The 17,219-nt window shown below is 37.0% G+C and overlaps 1 protein-coding gene across 1 annotated transcript; it reads left to right on the plus strand.

The window, feature by feature from the left end:
* The first annotated feature begins 1,009 nt into the window (after positions 1-1,009).
* Positions 1,010-17,024, plus strand: LOC148943733 (uncharacterized). The gene is made up of 5 exons (XM_089101557.1): positions 1,010-1,286; positions 8,644-8,739; positions 9,717-9,895; positions 12,324-12,675; positions 16,851-17,024. The coding sequence occupies exons 1-5, from the start codon at positions 1,074-1,076 to the stop codon at positions 16,965-16,967; spliced, it is 957 nt and encodes a 318-aa protein (XP_088957683.1). The 5' UTR covers positions 1,010-1,073; the 3' UTR covers positions 16,968-17,024.
* The last annotated feature ends 195 nt before the right edge of the window (positions 17,025-17,219 follow it).

The following is a 17,219-nucleotide window of genomic DNA, read 5'->3' on the forward strand; positions in this document are numbered from 1 at the left end:
TCCTACCTTAACCGCAGCAGTGTCATTCTCGTACATTGCACTAATCACTTTAATGTATTTTTCTGGTATACCATACAAGGATAAGACTCGCTAAAGCTCTTCGAACGCTTGCTCTTAATCTATAAAACTGGGGACCAAAGGTGTTTGATAACTCAGGTACTTCTTAATTATTAACCTAACAGTAAAACTTTGGTCGATATTATGGTCAGTAAAAATACTGGATCAAACAAAACGAATCATTTTTCTAGTCATTTATCTAGTATTGAACGAGAACTTCCTTTCCGTTAACAGTAGATACTGGTGGTTCGTTTTCGAAACTAGGTTTTTGCCTTTTAAAATTAATAATTCTGCTAATTTTTATCTCATCTGTTGGCTTCTCCGTGTTGTCTGTTTTTTAGATTTTAAATTCTACGAATTTTGGTTTATTTTTTTTCTGTTTGCCTTCCGTGTTTTTTTGCTGTTAACTGTTTTAAACAAACAGCAACAGGTTCGGAATTAATCTAAGAAGTGAATTTTTGATCACCTTAGATAAATATTTTGGCTCCTCGGCAAAGCTCATATAAAAATAAAATGAAACTTGCAATAGGAACCTCCTTTCAAGAGGGTTCAACTCCTTGAAAGGAGTCTAGCTTACTTTACGAGTAAGTGTGGCACGTGATTTCCCTATTACAACTGGCACTTTGTCAGGTTTTTACAGCACGAAGCGCGGCAGCGGTATTTTCTTTTTGTCATGGCATGTCATTATATCATGTCATGCCAAATTTTTGTCATGGCAGCCCAATGTGGTTTACAAAACTATCTTTAAACACACAAATCTCAAATTTTAAATTGTTTCATTTTAAAGGAAAGAATGACGTTAAAAGTTAGAAAGAATATAAATTACATATGAAAGGGCGGGCGCGAGCTCGCGTACTTCTCCCTTCAACTCCTTTTTTCTGCTCGTGATTCGTTTGAGGTGTAAGTATGTGTCTGTCATTCAATATTTGTTTTATTACAGGCATCAAAGGCCTGATCAATGGCAATCAGACTGGAACGATGTTTGGAAGTATTTGATTCATTTATGTAACAGGCTCATGGATACTCAATCTTACCACGCTTTGAATGAAGGCCTTTCGTTGATTGGACTAGGACTTGACCGCTTTTCCAAGTTTCTGATCGAAGGTCCTACAAGTATTGAATGCAGGAAACTTGATCTATCATTGGCTGTCCTGAACTTATTAAACCAACTGTCTAAATTCAAGAAAGAATGGAAGGCTCAACATAAACATTCTTGTGATAAAATTATGGTAAGCTTTACTTATACCTTTTGCTATTATTTTAACACTTTGTTCTTTAATTTTATCCTGCTTTCTAGGGCTGTCATGAGAAAACGTTGAGATTTCAATGATACGCTCTGCGGATGAAGCATCGCGGATTGCCAAAGATCGTCCTTTCCCGCCAGCCATTTTAGGCTAAATGAAAAACAGGTTGTCCCCGGATGGGGTGGGGTGGGGGTCATAAGGAAGGTGTTGGCTGCAGGCGGCTTGGTGCTGTAGTGACTTAGTTTTAATAGTAGTATTTGTCATAGGAACATTAGAGTCACACTATCTGTACCATCTAGCAGGTTTGAGATGTTTAGTAGTTCCTGAAATTCCTGATTTTCGAAACTTTAAAGCCTTCTAGCATATTTTGTTTATTCATGTTAACTAGATGATGGATAGAAAAATTTTATAATGTAAATTTTGATGCACTTTGAAAATATGCCCAGATTTATTATACTTCCAAAATTTGTAAAGTTTAGGGGTAGTTTCTAGGGTAGTTTACTGACCGAAAGTAGCCAATGGTGTAAAACATCTTGGGGTAAGTCTTGTCGACTGTAATAATGCGACCGCCAAAATTCAAGTGAACTAACACACGCCTCAGCAAATTCATTTGTCTTCAAGGTCCTTTTCCCAGTTCTTCATCCTGACGCCTATCTAGTACATTTTATTTATTGGAGTCAACTAAATGATAGAAATCACTTCTTTTAAAAACAATATCTAATGCAAACTTTGATGTAGTTTGAAAGTGTGTCCTGATTTGACATAGCTCCAAAACTTCTACAGATCAGTACAGTAGTTTTACAGACCGAAAGTTGCCAATGGTCTAAAACATCTTGGATGAAGTTTTTTAGACTGATTTCTGCAAAACTACCGCCAACATTTAAGTGGACTTGGCTATCTTAGTACCGAAGGTGGGTGGGTGGCTCAGGAGTGGCAAATGCTTCTGAAAACCTCCTCATCCCCAGGGACCTAATGTGCTTTTTCCATCAGGTTTCAATCATGTCCGAGTACTTCCGTGTAAAGGTTAGACAAGTGGTCTATGTCTCAGAAAATCATCGTTCTTATGTTTTATAGGCCAAAGGTCTTTACTCCAAAAGCTTCTAACTGATCGATGAAAAAATACCTAGCTACCTTTCTAAAGGCCTATTCATAAGGAGATTTTACTAAAAACGAAGTTTGGCTAGTACTGATTTGAGCCGTTCAAAATCTTTAGAGGCCTCCAATCTATGGAGCTCACTTCTGTCATGTGAATTTGGTTTTAAAAAATGTGCAACATCTCTATGTTTCTGTTAAAAAGTTGGAAATAAGGGTAAGTCTTAGAGTCTTGCTCTCCAGTCATACAGATTGAAAGCCGGTACATCATTCTGGTCCAAACTATATATAAAATGCCTGCCCTTTTGCTAAAAATCTGTTGGTGGGCAGAAGGTGCTGGTAAACCACAGGCTACTTTGAGTCTCCAATCATACAGACTGATGTTTTTTGCTCGATTCCGTTTGAAAAACGGGGAAGTATACCCACCTTTTCTCTTAAAAGCTAGTGATGAGAGAGAATGGGGTTTCGGAACGGTCGAGAGTCCACCTATACCTCTAATCCTACAGATAAAAATTTACTGGACGATTCTGGTTTCAACAAGGTACAGTATTCCCCCCCCCCCTTTTCTAATAAAGAGTATCTGTGAAGAATTGTCCATCTGAATAATTTTGTGTTCTTGCCCCACTGGCCTGGGACTGTGACTGTGACAATTGGACTCTGGCCGCGGACTGCGACTGGCAAGTGGCCACTGGCCACTTGCCCCACTTTGCCTTTTTTAGTAAAGGTACTTTACTTTACTTTCGGCGTGAACCAGATGATGAACTGTCCTGCCCGGCACCAAAGGATCTTGGGATGACTTCCGACGACCACTTGGACCTGTCGACTGCAGCTTCTCCGGTGATCTTCAGCCAGTCTTTATCCAATCTCCGACCGTGTTTCGTGAATCCTCCCCACGGTTCCAGGTCCTCCTTGTATTTTTGCCACATGTTCTTCTTTTGTCCTCCTGGTTTATGTTCCCAGGAGGGGACTGATTCGCAGACAAGGACGTCTCGACATATCGTGCCTTCGGGACGGCTCAATGTGTGGCCAAAGAGCTTCAGGCCTTTTAATGATAAGCGATAGCTCTTCTGATTGGTCACAGCGACTCCTTACTTCATTATTGGAAATCCTGTCCCATCGCTTAATGTGTAGGATGTAACGAAGGCAGCGGTGGTCGAACACGTCCAAAGTTTTCGCATCTTCAGTCTTGATCGGTCATGTCTCGCAGGCATAGAGTAGTACTACTCGAACAGTTGCACCATAGATTCTGACTTTTGTTTTGGTTGAGATCTCTCGTCTGGTCCATAATGCTTTTTTCAGACTAGTAAAGACTCGCCAGGCTTTTGCTATGCGGGCAGAGATATCCCTTTCAGCTCGCCATCTGGTGTTATGATAGAGCTAAGATACTTGAATTCCTCAACGCTTTCTATTGGCTCACCGTCGAGGGTAACTTGGCAAGGAGCAGGTTGGTTGAGAGCCAATACGTTAGTCTTTGCGCCGCTGATGGCCAGTCCGATGCGATTTGAGACCTCAGAGGTATCGTCGATCATGACTTGTAAGCTGTCGGCGGTAGTTTCGAGCTGAGCAACGTTGTCTGCGTAGTTCAAATCTGTCAGGGACTGGAGGAAACCAGCTATTTGTCCAAAAACTATTGCGCTATGGTTTCTCATTGTATTATTCATGATCCAGTCTATCGCCTAGTTGAATAATATATGCGAAAGGGGGCATCCAAGCTTTACCCCAAATTCCACTGGAAACTTGGGGTGTAATTGCCGGAAACACGGACCCAAGTCTCAGTGTCCTTATACGCACTTCGGAGTATCTCAATGAGCTCCTGTGGTGCACCGTCTTCAGCCATAATTTTCCATAGCTCCTCTCTGATGAGAGAGTCGAAGGCAGCTGCAAAGTCAATAAAGGCGATGAGAAGGGGTAGATGAAACCTGCTGTACTGCTGAAGGATGAGGCGAATCGTCAATATCTGTTCTGGACAGCCTGTGCCTGGTCTGAAGCCTGCTTATTCATGACGGGTTAACTTGTCACGTGCGTCTCTGAATCGATTCAAAAGAATGACGCAGAAGATCTTCGTGGCATGGTCGATCAGGGAAATACCTCTAAGTTTCCGCAAATGGCCTTATCTCCTTTTTTGTATAGCGGAACGAGGACTGATACTTTCCAGTCTTTTGGGAAGGTCTTCGTCGTCCATACCTGGACAAACAGGTCAGTTAGGCGGCATAGTAGAGTTGGCGAGGACTTGAATATTTCAGAAGGGATCCCATCCTCTCCTGGTGTTTTATTGTTTTTCATGCACTTTAGCGCTTTTTGTACGTCCGCAATACTTGGCGGATCGAAGTTTATTGCGTAGGGCTCGCTATCAGCACTCGAGAAGGCAGGTAGATCGCACGGGGGTTTGAAAGGGTTCAGTAGCTCAGAAAAATGCTCTTACCTGAGTTCTATGCGTCCTTCTTCTGTTCCGATGAGTTCTCCGGCAGTGTGCTAACCGCTACAGGAACTTTTCCTGTTGCCTATTTTAGGAGGTTGAACATTTTCCTGTTGTTGTGGCTCCTGCACGCTTGTTCAAACTCATTCGCGAGATCTGACCAGTACTGTTCTCTGTCCCGCTTCAGTGACTGTTTAACTGCTTTGCGGTCTACTTTTAAGGGTTCTTTTGCACCTCCCACGAGCGGTTGCTTCTTCTCAACTAGTTCTATGGTGTGGTCAGAGATCCAGGCTCGCTGTTTTCGTTTTGTGTGGCCAAGCACCTCCCCAGCTACATCCTGTGTCGCAATTTTTATCTGCGCCCATTCTTCATCGACGAGTGAGAGACGATTCAAGGCTTCGAACCGGCTGCTTAGCTTTAACTCGAAGTCGGCTTTGATTTCCGGGCATCTTAGTTTCGAAACATCGAAGCGCTTCCCTGCTTTCTGTCGCTTCTGCCTACTAAGGCAGTGACGGACTTTGCAAGTGAGGAGATAGTGGTCGGATCCATTTAAAGATCCTTTGTCTGCTCCTCTGTATACCCGGGCATCTGTGCAGGAGCTCCTCCATCTTCTGCTGACTAAGATGTGGTCGATCTGGGCTGTTGTTACGCCGTCGTTCGAACGCCATGTAACGAGGTGGAGTCTCTTCTGCTCAAAGAGAGTGTTTGTGACGCATAGGTTGTTGTATCTGGCTAGCTGTAAGAGCCTTTCTCCATTGATGCATCTTAGTAAAGTAAAGGTGCTATCTTAAAAATCTTAATAGGTGCTGTGTGGGCTACTAGTGCTTCTGGGTGGAAAGGTGTGGCTGGCTGGTCTTCGATCCCTTCCACGGACCATTAGAATTCTTAATTTCCGTTCAAGTGAACCCTCTTCCAAGATTCCTTATCGTCTACACAAAGCGGCTCAGAAAAAAATAAAGAAATAATACATCAGTGATACATAATTCTTTACTTAGTCTTTCCTACTGAACTAACTCTTATCCAGGAATTCTTGAGCGCCAAATTTCTCTCTGATAAGCTCACATTTGATAATATTTCTATCTGAGAATTAAGGTAGTTTTATTTGTTTTATGTTCTTTTATCAAATATTACCTCGTGTGTCGTTATGTATTGTTTTGTTTTTTTGTTTTTGTTTGATAGTCTCACTAAACAGTTAGGACATGATCTGCCCTTGGTCGTTCTCAGAATTTTCTAAGGGCTTGTTAATTTTTCTTTTCAACCCGGATCGTATAATGTTTTCCTTTGTAACTTGGATTTTCTTTGCAGAGTCATCTGCTTATTTAAAATCTCATTTTAACTCGTAAACGGTAAGCTACTCAAAATAGTCTACGACAGTAAAAGTTCATTAAAATCCGTCGAAACAACTTTTTTTTACTGGGGCAGCTACGTCTCTAACCGGAATTGCTTCTACTGACCTGGCTTTAATTTTTGGGGAAATTAGAAATAAATTTAAAACCTATTGTTCCGAAATTGAAAAAAAAAATTATTAATTTTAATCCATAATCTTTATGCTAAGGTTTTTTTTTCTCTCCCAATGCTTTGAGAACAACTCCTGAAAAACAAGGATATTCTGTTCGACCTTATACCAGAAATTCTGTTCTTTGATTTCAAGGTTGCTCCTTACTTTCGTGTGATCTTTCTTGTGATTTTTATTCAAATCATGCCTAGGCCTATCCGAGATACAAAGGGGGCTACGATCCCCATATACTCCCTATTCGTTGCTTCAAAAATGCATAAATCAATTATATTAGCAGTTGGAATCTTCAGAGACCCTAAAATATAAATTCAGTCCTTGAATTTCAAAATATACACAACAAACCTTACAAAAAAGGTCTTTGTTCAAATTTAGACTAAATATAAAATTTAAGGCATAAATTTATATGTTTAAACCCATTGAATATATGTTTTACTTTGCATCTCCGGCTGTTTCTTCAAAAAAAATGTCGAAGTAATTCAAGTGAAGCATCCAAAAGGTATATTGTCCTAGTTATTTTTTAATAAATAATACGATGACTGATAAATCCACTTTCGTCAAGAGAACGACCCGAAAAACACAAATTTACAATTGTCGAAAATGATAAGTCGTTTAAACAAGGAGAAAAATGTTTTCCAAGCACCTGGACCATCAAACACGACAAGACCAAGAGGCCGACCCGAAAAAAGTAAATTCACAACTGTTGCATACGATTAACCTGGACGATCAAACGTAACAAGATCAATCCGATCATCTAAAGCAAAGGCCATTGGAAAACTGTCTGACGTAATGATAAACAAAAAGAAGAACAAAGAAATATGCAGTCAGGAGGCAAGAAACAGCAAAAATACCAACGAATCCAAACAAAAATTAAGAACAAAAAAAACCTTCGGTTAGAAGACAAACGACAGGGAGAATCACAACAAATCGAAAACTAAAATAAAGCACAAAGAAAAATGCAGTTAGAAGATATGCGACAACGAGTCAAAACCAAAATGAACCACAAAAATAATCTTCAGCTAGAAGACAAGCAAGAGCTTGTCAAGGTGCTTATACAAGATGATAAATGAATCCGCACAACTAATGCAAAAGGCATGAAAAAAGTGTCTGAGGTAATGATGAACAAAAGTGAGGCACAACCAGATATGTGATTAGGTGACATGCATCACAACGAATCACAAATGAAAATTACAGACAACAAAATCTGCGGTTAGAAAGTAAGCAACAGTGAGAATCAGTACGAATCCCAGGAAAATACAATTGTTATAAAAATGTATACTTTTCTGGAGGATTAATAGGAAGGAGGAACTGAAACCATGCCAGAATTTCTTAATTCAATTGAAACGGCTGATTTGACACCTTATGACTTAAAAATAAAGAATAGCGGGATAATTATACTAATGCGTAATTTGCATATCACATATATGTAATCCTGCCGCATGCCGAGTGCAACTCGGGCTCCTGGTACTATATTATGAATATATTTATTTATATCCATGTAATTTTATTTGCATGAGTTGATTTACTTATAATATTTTTAATTAACTCAATTGTTATTCTTGTGGGTATTTGCTACAGTGCTGTTTTTCTATTTTAGCTTTTGCGCTGTTTTCAGGGACCGGAGACAATGTTGCTTCCTCCTCCCCCCCTTATCATCACTATCACAATATAAGTGGATCATAGTTTTGACCAAAAAACAAATCTCGGTTTAGGGTCCCTCTCAGAGGCTGCGCCCAGGGACAGCCGTCCTCCTTGCTCTCTCCTCTAGCTACGCCACTGCCTTCAATCCACTAAGTATAAATGGCTTGTCAAGGCATCGTGCTTGTAGTAATATCAATTCTTACACCGTCCATGGGTTTTTTAGTGTGTCTCTCCACCCCATAAGTCATTAGAAAGCTTGAGTCAGCGATTTATTGGTTAAAATTTTAAGTTAAAAAAAATTTAACAAAAACAAATTTAAGGTAAAATTCACCTACCTCAATGGATTAAAAAAAAATGGCAAAACTAACCAAAAAAAAAATGGTAAAACTAACCACACTGAGCTTTAAAGTGCGATAAATATCATTAAAAATGAATATACTTTATCTGTTACGAATAAACTAACTTATATGAAAGTTTAGCAGTTGAAAGTTGAGCAAAGAAGATACTCTTTTGGCAGAATTACTCTTTCTAAATTACTCTTTTTAAAATTTACAGTTTTGGCAGAAAAATAAAATGTTAGATGTTTTGTAAAAGGAAATAAGCATAGGGACATTTATACCCTCCTTCGCCTTAAATTGGGCTGAGAATGGCAGTCGTTTATGAATTTTTCTTTTTTTCAGCCCATTGTCTACCGGTGCATCTACATATCGGTCGCTCTGCTTCTTCGACCTACTCTGCTTGGAGCTATCCTTGACCATAAGAGATTCCCTACTGGAGTAAGTGGAATTCAAAATCATCAATTGACTATGAGTCACTTTCAGGGAGGCTGTTACTTTTGGAAGGGGTGAAGGGGTTCTAGGAAGGGGTACAATTTTGATCCGTTATATATTTTGGTAAAAATGCCTGTTTCCGATCCTTCTGTTTCTTAAAAACTGCGAGGGGTTTGGACCACATTTGTCATTCCTGGTTACTTATTTTTTTTTCTCATCAGAATGATTTTATTCATACTACTATTCATACTCCTTTTTTTTTCATCATTGTATTCAGTTTTAGTCAAGAATAACTTTCAATATAAATAGGGCTCGTACTAATTATAGAAAAAAAAAAGCTTGTCAGTATTCAATAATCTGACGTTTAAAATCACCCTTAATCAAAATTCCAAATTTTTAGGCCAACTTTCAAAGTGTTTGGTGGCTTTTAAGAAGATGTCAATTAAAGGCGAAGTCTGGCTTTTGTAGTTTCTATTTTTAGTTATTTATATCTTTGGATTCAGTTTGAAAGTTTTTCTAATGATTCTCCCCATTGGCTCGTGGCAAGCTCGGGTTGGCTTGCTCTGAAATGGTACCCTTGATTGTCCCTTCTCTCTCTCGCTCTCTCTCTTTGCTCTCTCCCTCTCTCTCTCTCTCTCTCCCTCTCTCTCTCTCTCTCTCTCTCTTTGCTCTTCTCCAATATAATTGACGATTAAATCCTTTATTGTTTTAATTATTATTATTCAGTGATATTCAGTCTCGTCTCCTATCTTCGCGGGGTGTTCTACAACTTAATTTAATGGAAAAATTTGAAGTTTAAAAGCTCCAAATTTAGTGAATGGTTTTCCTGTAGGGGCTTTAAGTTGCAGAATAGGCAGAAAAGGGGGAATTTTTCCGTCTTAAAGTTTGATTTTATTTTTAATAGTATTAGGATGACCCGAAATACCTTTGGCGAGTCTTTAAATTGAGGAAACAGATAACTATTCATATTGCTTTTATTATAGGTTGCATCGAAGAGGAGGGCTCATGCGTTTGATGTGGACCATCATCCAATTTCTTTGTCGAATATACATCGAGAATCTATTTCAGAATCAGTTGCACCAAGAACGCCATCTAAATTAGATGTTCTGCCAACTTTAACTGAAATGGCTAAGAACCCTGGCTTTTTGGAAACGCAGCAAAGGTTTGTTTCAGTATTATTCATTTGGCACAAGGATTGGTTTAGGGAATTCTGAGGGACATTTAGAAAGGATGCCAGTTTCAAAAATATATTTGAGGTGGGGGAGGATTTCTCTTAACTCTTTCGATAAAGAAACTTCTTTTTAAAATTTATGGGGTGTTTTCATCCCTCCCCCAATTTGTGCCCCTGCATTTCGACTCTTTAGCGGGAAAAATTTCTCCTTATTCATCATTTTATGACTAGATCAATAAAGTAAAAATACTTTTATCTTGACTTCTCCCTAGTCCCCCACTCAGTACTAGCTAGATTTACGGCTCTGAGGCAACATGAAGTGTTACAGCAACCGTTTATACGCTTCACTATGAAAAGTGTTGTGGAAGCAACACTTTGGTCCGGAAACCAATGAGAAATTTATAAGCATTATATTGACTTTGCAGTTACTTGAAACTAAAATATATTTAAAATATAGTTTCATAATATAAAATATTATGTAACATAATATATAATACATAATATATAACATAATTAAATTATGTAACATAATTATATAACATAATATATAATATAATATAAAATATAATTTAAATATAAAATATATTAAAATATAACTATATATATTAAAATATATTTTATGTATCCTTAAGTGTGCCGGAATAAAATATTGACTTTACAGCTAGTTAAACTTATCAGGCTGTGCGAAACCCCTCCTGATCCAGGTATAAAAAGGGATTGACAAAAATAAATTTTGACTTGGTAGCCAGTTAAACCCTCTGCAAAGCCTTCCTCAATGCGGAAGTAAAACAAGAATTTATTGCATATCTTAGCCGCACAGGCTCACTAGAGCTTAACGGCAATTCATCTTATATATTTTGTTCATTGTTTTCTTTTCTTAATAAATTTTTCTGTTTCTTCTTTTAATGGAAAGCTTATAATTTGCTTCTTTTTTCCCAATAAATTAGTACTTCTTCTCCATCTAATAACAGTAAGTTCCGAAGTTCCTTCTTTTCTCCTTAATATATTAGTTCTTCTTCTTCTTATAATCACAGAAAAAGATGTATACCTGAAGAAAAAAAAATGAAGCCTTGAAAAGTAAATTAATTCTACATTTTTTATTGATTAATTGTCATTGTAGCATGAAGATCATTTATTTATTTTTTATACATTTCTAAGATAATCCTTAAAGACACTTCAAGTCAACGATACCATTTAAGCCATTGAAAACAACATTAATTTCTTGAGGCCGAATCAACTAACCCAAATTTAAAATATACTAACCTCATAATCAGGGGCGTAGCTCCAGCATTTTTATTGAGGGGGCAAAAAAGTTCCACATACAGAGAGTCAAGGGTATGGGCTATGTAATAGCTTTTTTCCAATTTATTGGGAGGGCAACTGCCCCCCTCCCCCTTGCCACCCCCAAACGACGCCACTGCTCATAATCCATGCTCAAACATATAAACCAGAAGAAAATTCTGAATATACTTTTCCCGATGAGTGGTGTATTAATATAGTAAACCGCTGTTTATCTTTTTTACCACCTTTTTCTGTTTTTCTTGTAAACTGGCTAATTCATTATGTCGCCGGGAAACTGAAATTTTACTCTTTGACGTTTTTTAACCTTCGTCATTTGGTCACTCGTAGAACCATATTTTTTTTTTCAGAATCCCACACACTACACTCCTAATTTTTCTATAATCATCAGGATGTTGATTACCCTCATTTTCATTTCTAAGTGCTTAAATTAAATATATTTTTATTAACTACAGGATGTTAGAGGGTTGAAACCCCAGGGATGTGTGTGTGGGGAGGGGGTCTTGGGCTCCCTCTTCCTTCCAAATCCTAAATTATCCTGAATTTCCAGGCATTTCCTATTCAAATTATCAAATTAATTTTTTTTTATTATTCTCCTTTCCTCCCCGAAGAAAACACTGAGTATGTACCTGAGCCCCTCTCCCTTTCAATTTTGATACTCAGCACTTATCGACGAAGGTGATGATTTTCAATATTAGTTTAAGCACACCTGTCCTTGAGAACAAGGGGATGAAAAAAAAAATCCGCTGTATAGTTCATTATAACATTCCATGACGTTCTGAATTTCTGGTGACGCTGTTCAAACTCTAAACTCCACCAGAACATGAGATTCTGGCAAAGTTCCAAGTTCCAGCAGATATAGATCGTAAGACTCTCTGACAAGGGTCTTATATGTGAAATATTGTGGACAGAGATCTGACACTGTTATTTCTTTTAATTTTGTTATTTTATTTAGTCAAACAAAAGAATTTCTAATTAAGTAAAGGAAGACACTTAAAATTAATAAGAACATAAATTATCATGTCAATGAGGTGTTTATATTAATAATTCTTATAGTTAATAATTTTACTATAATTATATATAATTTCACTATAAATTATGCTATCCAACATTTTTTCAGGCTTCTTGATTTGCTCACTTGTGGGATCGCAGTCCTTTCAGAATTATCACCATCATTGGAAGCGGTCCTCGTTCAAGTCAATTATTTACCGACGAAGGGAGACATTATCCTCAGCACTAGCTTAAGCACACCTGCCCTTGAGGACAAGGAGATGAACAAGATTTCTGCTGGCACATTAGTTGCCGTTGCAACTGTCTGTTTAAGATTCCTTCGTGATGATGTCAAAAAGACGAGTCAGGTGCTTATTGCTACGTTGCAGATGCTTCTTGCTCAAGCAAAGCTTGTTTGTGATGTTGGTGATTTAACCGGTGAAGAACTGCAGGCATTTAAGCGAGAGCTTGGGGGAGAATTTGTAAGTTTTTTGGCCTTGTATTCATTTGTTATTAGCGCTTCTGTAGGAACAAGAGAGAAGGAGGGTAAGAGAGAGAGGAGGGGAAAAGAAGAAATGAAAGAGAGAATTGTTATTACCGCTTTTAATGTTTTTGACAGATTTGTATAAGTATGAGTAGATTCTGCACAAGAATATAGTAGCCTACTTTAAGAAGGCTACTTTCAAGTAGGCCTGTAGGTAGGCTACTTACAGGCGCTCGTACTTTTTAAGACACTATCTGGCCATTTAAAACTGGTGGGAAATTCCAAGCCTAAGAATCGTACATAGTTCGTGCAAGACTATCCTAGTCTACACTAACGAACAATCTTGCTAAGTTAAGGGTAAATTTTTATAAATTGCTCTTTCTCCCCTTTCTCATTTTCTTTTGTTATTTGTTGTGTTTAAATAAGTCCATTTTCTTCCCCCTCAAATGACTGCGGGTAAAATGAATTTAGAAATCACAAGTTCAGAGCTTACAGAAATTCTTGATGTGTTTTGGTCTGTAGGTTGGAGGGGGGCTACAATGGGTGGGTAACAAAGCTCTAAGGACTGTTTAAAAATTACCATACGTTGCGTGATAAACAATATCAAGTTAAGAAAATAGTTTCAAGGAAATGACTAGAAAAACAGTTCAGCTTGAACAGGTTCCATTCTTCCGTTCCATTTTCCAAAAACCAAATATAGTAGCTTCTTTTTAGTCATTTTCTTTTTTGCGTCTATACGCCAAGGTTTTTAACTTATTTTAACATGTGGGCTATCATTTGATGCCTAACGAATAATCACTCGATGAATAAGACTCCAGAAGGCTCTGTCAAACCTTAATGTACCAGGGACATGAGAATAAAATAATCCCGCCTCCCCATGGACCAATCTTAGGTATATACATATATGGGAGATTGGGAGTTAAACTCTTCTAACATTTTTCTTTTGGGTTAGTACTTTCGGGTAAGTTTTTCGGTTAGTACTACATTTTCTTCAGTGTTACCATGTTGAAGGCACATTAAAAATGAAATCCGATTCCTTAAATTGCTTAAGTGGAACCTTACTCCACCATATTCATCTTAATTTTTTTTAACTCAATTTTAATTCAAAAGACGTTCGATGCAGGTTGAAGGTTTAATTTTAAAATATTTATACACAATAGACATAAACAGAGGGTAAACACATGAGACACAAGGTTGGATGACAAAATCCCGTTACATTAATCAGAATAAACATATTTGACAACAAACAAATAAATAAGAATTATTCCATGACTCACCAATAGACGGGCTCCCACCCCAAAAACCCGCTGACACCGGGCGAAGAACTGCAGGTTTGCAGTTCTAACACTTAGCGCGCGTCTAGTTTAAAATTAAAGAACGTGTGTGGAAAATCAGCAGAGAAAGAGCGAAAAAAATCATCCTGTAGCTCTAGAAAGTATAAATTTCCTGATTACTGTAGCAAAAGAACACTGCCATTAATTGCCTGAAAAAAAAACAGTGATTGAGTGATCAAAATTATGCAAGAATGTAATCCAAAAATCTTGTAACCAAATGGGAATTGGTTACTAATTGGGAAGGAAGAAGAACTCGTGCAGCTATGTTGGCCTCGGGCGGCTTGGGGCTGTAGTGAGTTGTTAGTAGTAGTCGTAGCAATTGAAAAGTAATGTAGGTATCATTTAATAGCTAAAAATCTAAGCTCTGCATTAATTTTTATTATTGAAATCCTTCCAAGACTGAACACTTCAAATTATTAGTTAATTGACTTACCTACAGGAAAATATTTTAAGAAAAAACAATTATGCTATCCTTTTTTGTGGTATTTATCACTTTATTTCACTAATTTTGTTTCTTTTGTTGTTGTATTATTTGTTTCTTTGTTTTGCTTTTTCTGTTTTTTTAGACATTTGAAATGAATTCAGCTCTATTAGAGCTTGTGATAGCCTTTTGAAAACAAATATTATCTTATCTTATCTCTAAATACATGTCAATAGAATCATTGTTTTCTGATTAAAAAAAATTACTTTTCTCATTTAATTTTGACAAATTTCCACTAACCTGTATTTGTTCAATTGCAAACAGTTGCTTGTAGCACCCAATTGATTGTCAAACAGTTCCTGGTGACGAACTGTAAGTAAGGAGCGACCCGGCTCAATAGTAACCGAAACCCTAAAAAACGGAATTTTGATAGCAGTATATACATCAAAAGAATCTATTTTTATGATTTCAAGTATATAAGTTTCATCAAGTTTAGTCTTACCCATCAAAAGTTACGAGATTGAATAATAAGGCAAATCCTGAAAAGATTAGCCTTATTTTTGAAAAAAGGAGAAACACCCTCTAAAAGTGATAGAATCTTAATGAAAATCACACCATCAAATTCAGCGTATCAGAAAACCCAACTGTGGAGGTTTCAAGCTCTTATCTGTTAAATTGTGGAATTTTGTATTTTTTTCCAGGGGTGATCGTATCGATCCAGTGGTCCTAGAATATCGTGAGAGGGCTCATTCGAACGGAAATTCAAAGTTCTAGTGCCCTTTTTAAGTGACAAAAAAAATTGGAGGGCAACTAGGTCCCCTCCGACGCTCCTTTCTTTCCCAAAGTCACCTGATCAAAATTTTGGGATAGCCATTTTGTTCAGCATAGTCAAAAATCTAAAAATTATGTCTGAGGATGACTTCATCCCCCGCATTTCCCAGGGAAAGGGCTGCAAGTTATGAACTTTGCCCATTGTTTACATATAGTATTGTTTTTCGGGAAGTGTACAGACGTTTTCAGGAGGAATTTTTTCTGGCGAGGTGGGGAGGGGGGGGGGGTCGGAGGAGGGGGTTACATTGGAGGATGTTTTCATGGGGGAGGGACATTTCTTTGAAGGGGGTGCCGGATTTCCCAGCATTATTTAAAATACGATCAGAAATTAAATAAAAAAAACAAGTTTTTTCAACTGAAAGTAAGGAGCAACATAAAAACTTTAAACGGACAGAAATTATTACGTATATGAAGGGTTCGTCCCCTAGTCAATACCTCGCTCTTTACGCTAAAGTTTTTTTTGTACTTTCAAAAGAGTTATCGATTCTAATTAAACAGTATTTATGATTCAGGGGTTTGTGATTCGAACCAAATTCGAACTTTAGCGTAAAGAGCGAGGTATTGACTAGGGGGGGGGGGCATTTCTCCTCATATACGTAATAATTTTTGTTCGTTTTAAGTTTTAATGTTGCTCCTTACTTTCAGTTGAAACAAACTTTTTTTTATTATTTAATTGAATACTAGACTATATGATACAGGTAGTAAATTGGGCGGTACAATCGTTCGGTTCAGCCTTTTGAGCAAACAGTAAAAATTTCCGCTTGTTTCTTTTCACAATTCAGTGCGGCAACAAGGAGAAAATTAAGAAAATGAAAAAGATATTAACAGTTGTGTAACAACCAAAAGAAAAATCGTTAAAAACCCGGTTTTTAGGTACGAATAAGCCTGAAAATGGAGCCAAGGGATAAATAGTGTTTTTATTTTGATGTCCTTTGAACCAATTTATTGTAAATTTAAATTAAACTACTTTTATTTATACCTTTTAGTTTAATTACTTCTGGTTTAGATGGTATGAAATATGAAACTTTATAATAAAAAAGAAAAGGAACCAAAACTTTACAAAAAACAGAACAAGCAGTTCCATACCGTTCAAGCAAGTAAACTGTGTAGACCCTTCTATCTGAATTTGGAACACTTTTTTCGAACAAGTTGATGAAAATAGTCTCCACAATATACAAATAATTTACATTAATAAGCGGCCCTGACTCTTAACCAGCTACTAATCTTGAAAAAAAATCGCATGATCCTGGACAAAGGGTAGACGAAGGTCTCCAAAGATATATAAGAAGGTATTAAGCGTCAACATTCTTTCGATCATTACAAGAGAGTATACGCTTATTCATGACTGAATGGACCGATCCAAGACCAGCATTTAACGTCTTTTGGATTAAAATTGAGTTTAAAAAAGACTTCTATGGTTGTGTAAGTATTCACTTAAGCAATTTAAAGAATCGGATTTAATTTTTAGTGTGCTTGACACTTTAGTGTAAAAAAGTAAATATTGAATGTGGCACTTTAAAGTAAAATACTTGTGTGTATATTTTTTTTATAAAATCTTTTTAATGTATATTCTTGTTTCTTTTTCAGGGTCTGATTGAAGAAAGCGTTCGCAGGATTACTCAACGAAGAGCTGGTTTGATTTTTGAGGAACATGACAAGAAAGCCGTTTTCCTTCTTACTAGCATCTCTAAGAAGTTACTTTAAAAGAAAAATAAACTTTTTTTTGTAATTTTTTCTGAATAATTAAAGAAAATTCAAATGCTTTCTTTTTCTGATTGTAAAACAAAGTTTGCACTTCGCTTATTTCATAAATATCATATTTTCAAGAATCTCAATTGTTTTCAAACTGTCGCAATTCTTAGGAATAATTTTAACAATTTGTCAACTGCCTTCAAATTTCAAGAATCTTAGCAATTTTAATATTTTCACACGTCTAACACTTTTAATCTTTATATT

Source organism: Artemia sp. Qi Xiang Cuo, chromosome 15 (assembly GCF_049724085.1).
Source record: "Artemia sp. Qi Xiang Cuo chromosome 15, ASM4972408v1, whole genome shotgun sequence".
Classification (NCBI taxonomy): Eukaryota; Metazoa; Arthropoda; class Branchiopoda; order Anostraca; family Artemiidae; genus Artemia; species Artemia sp. Qi Xiang Cuo.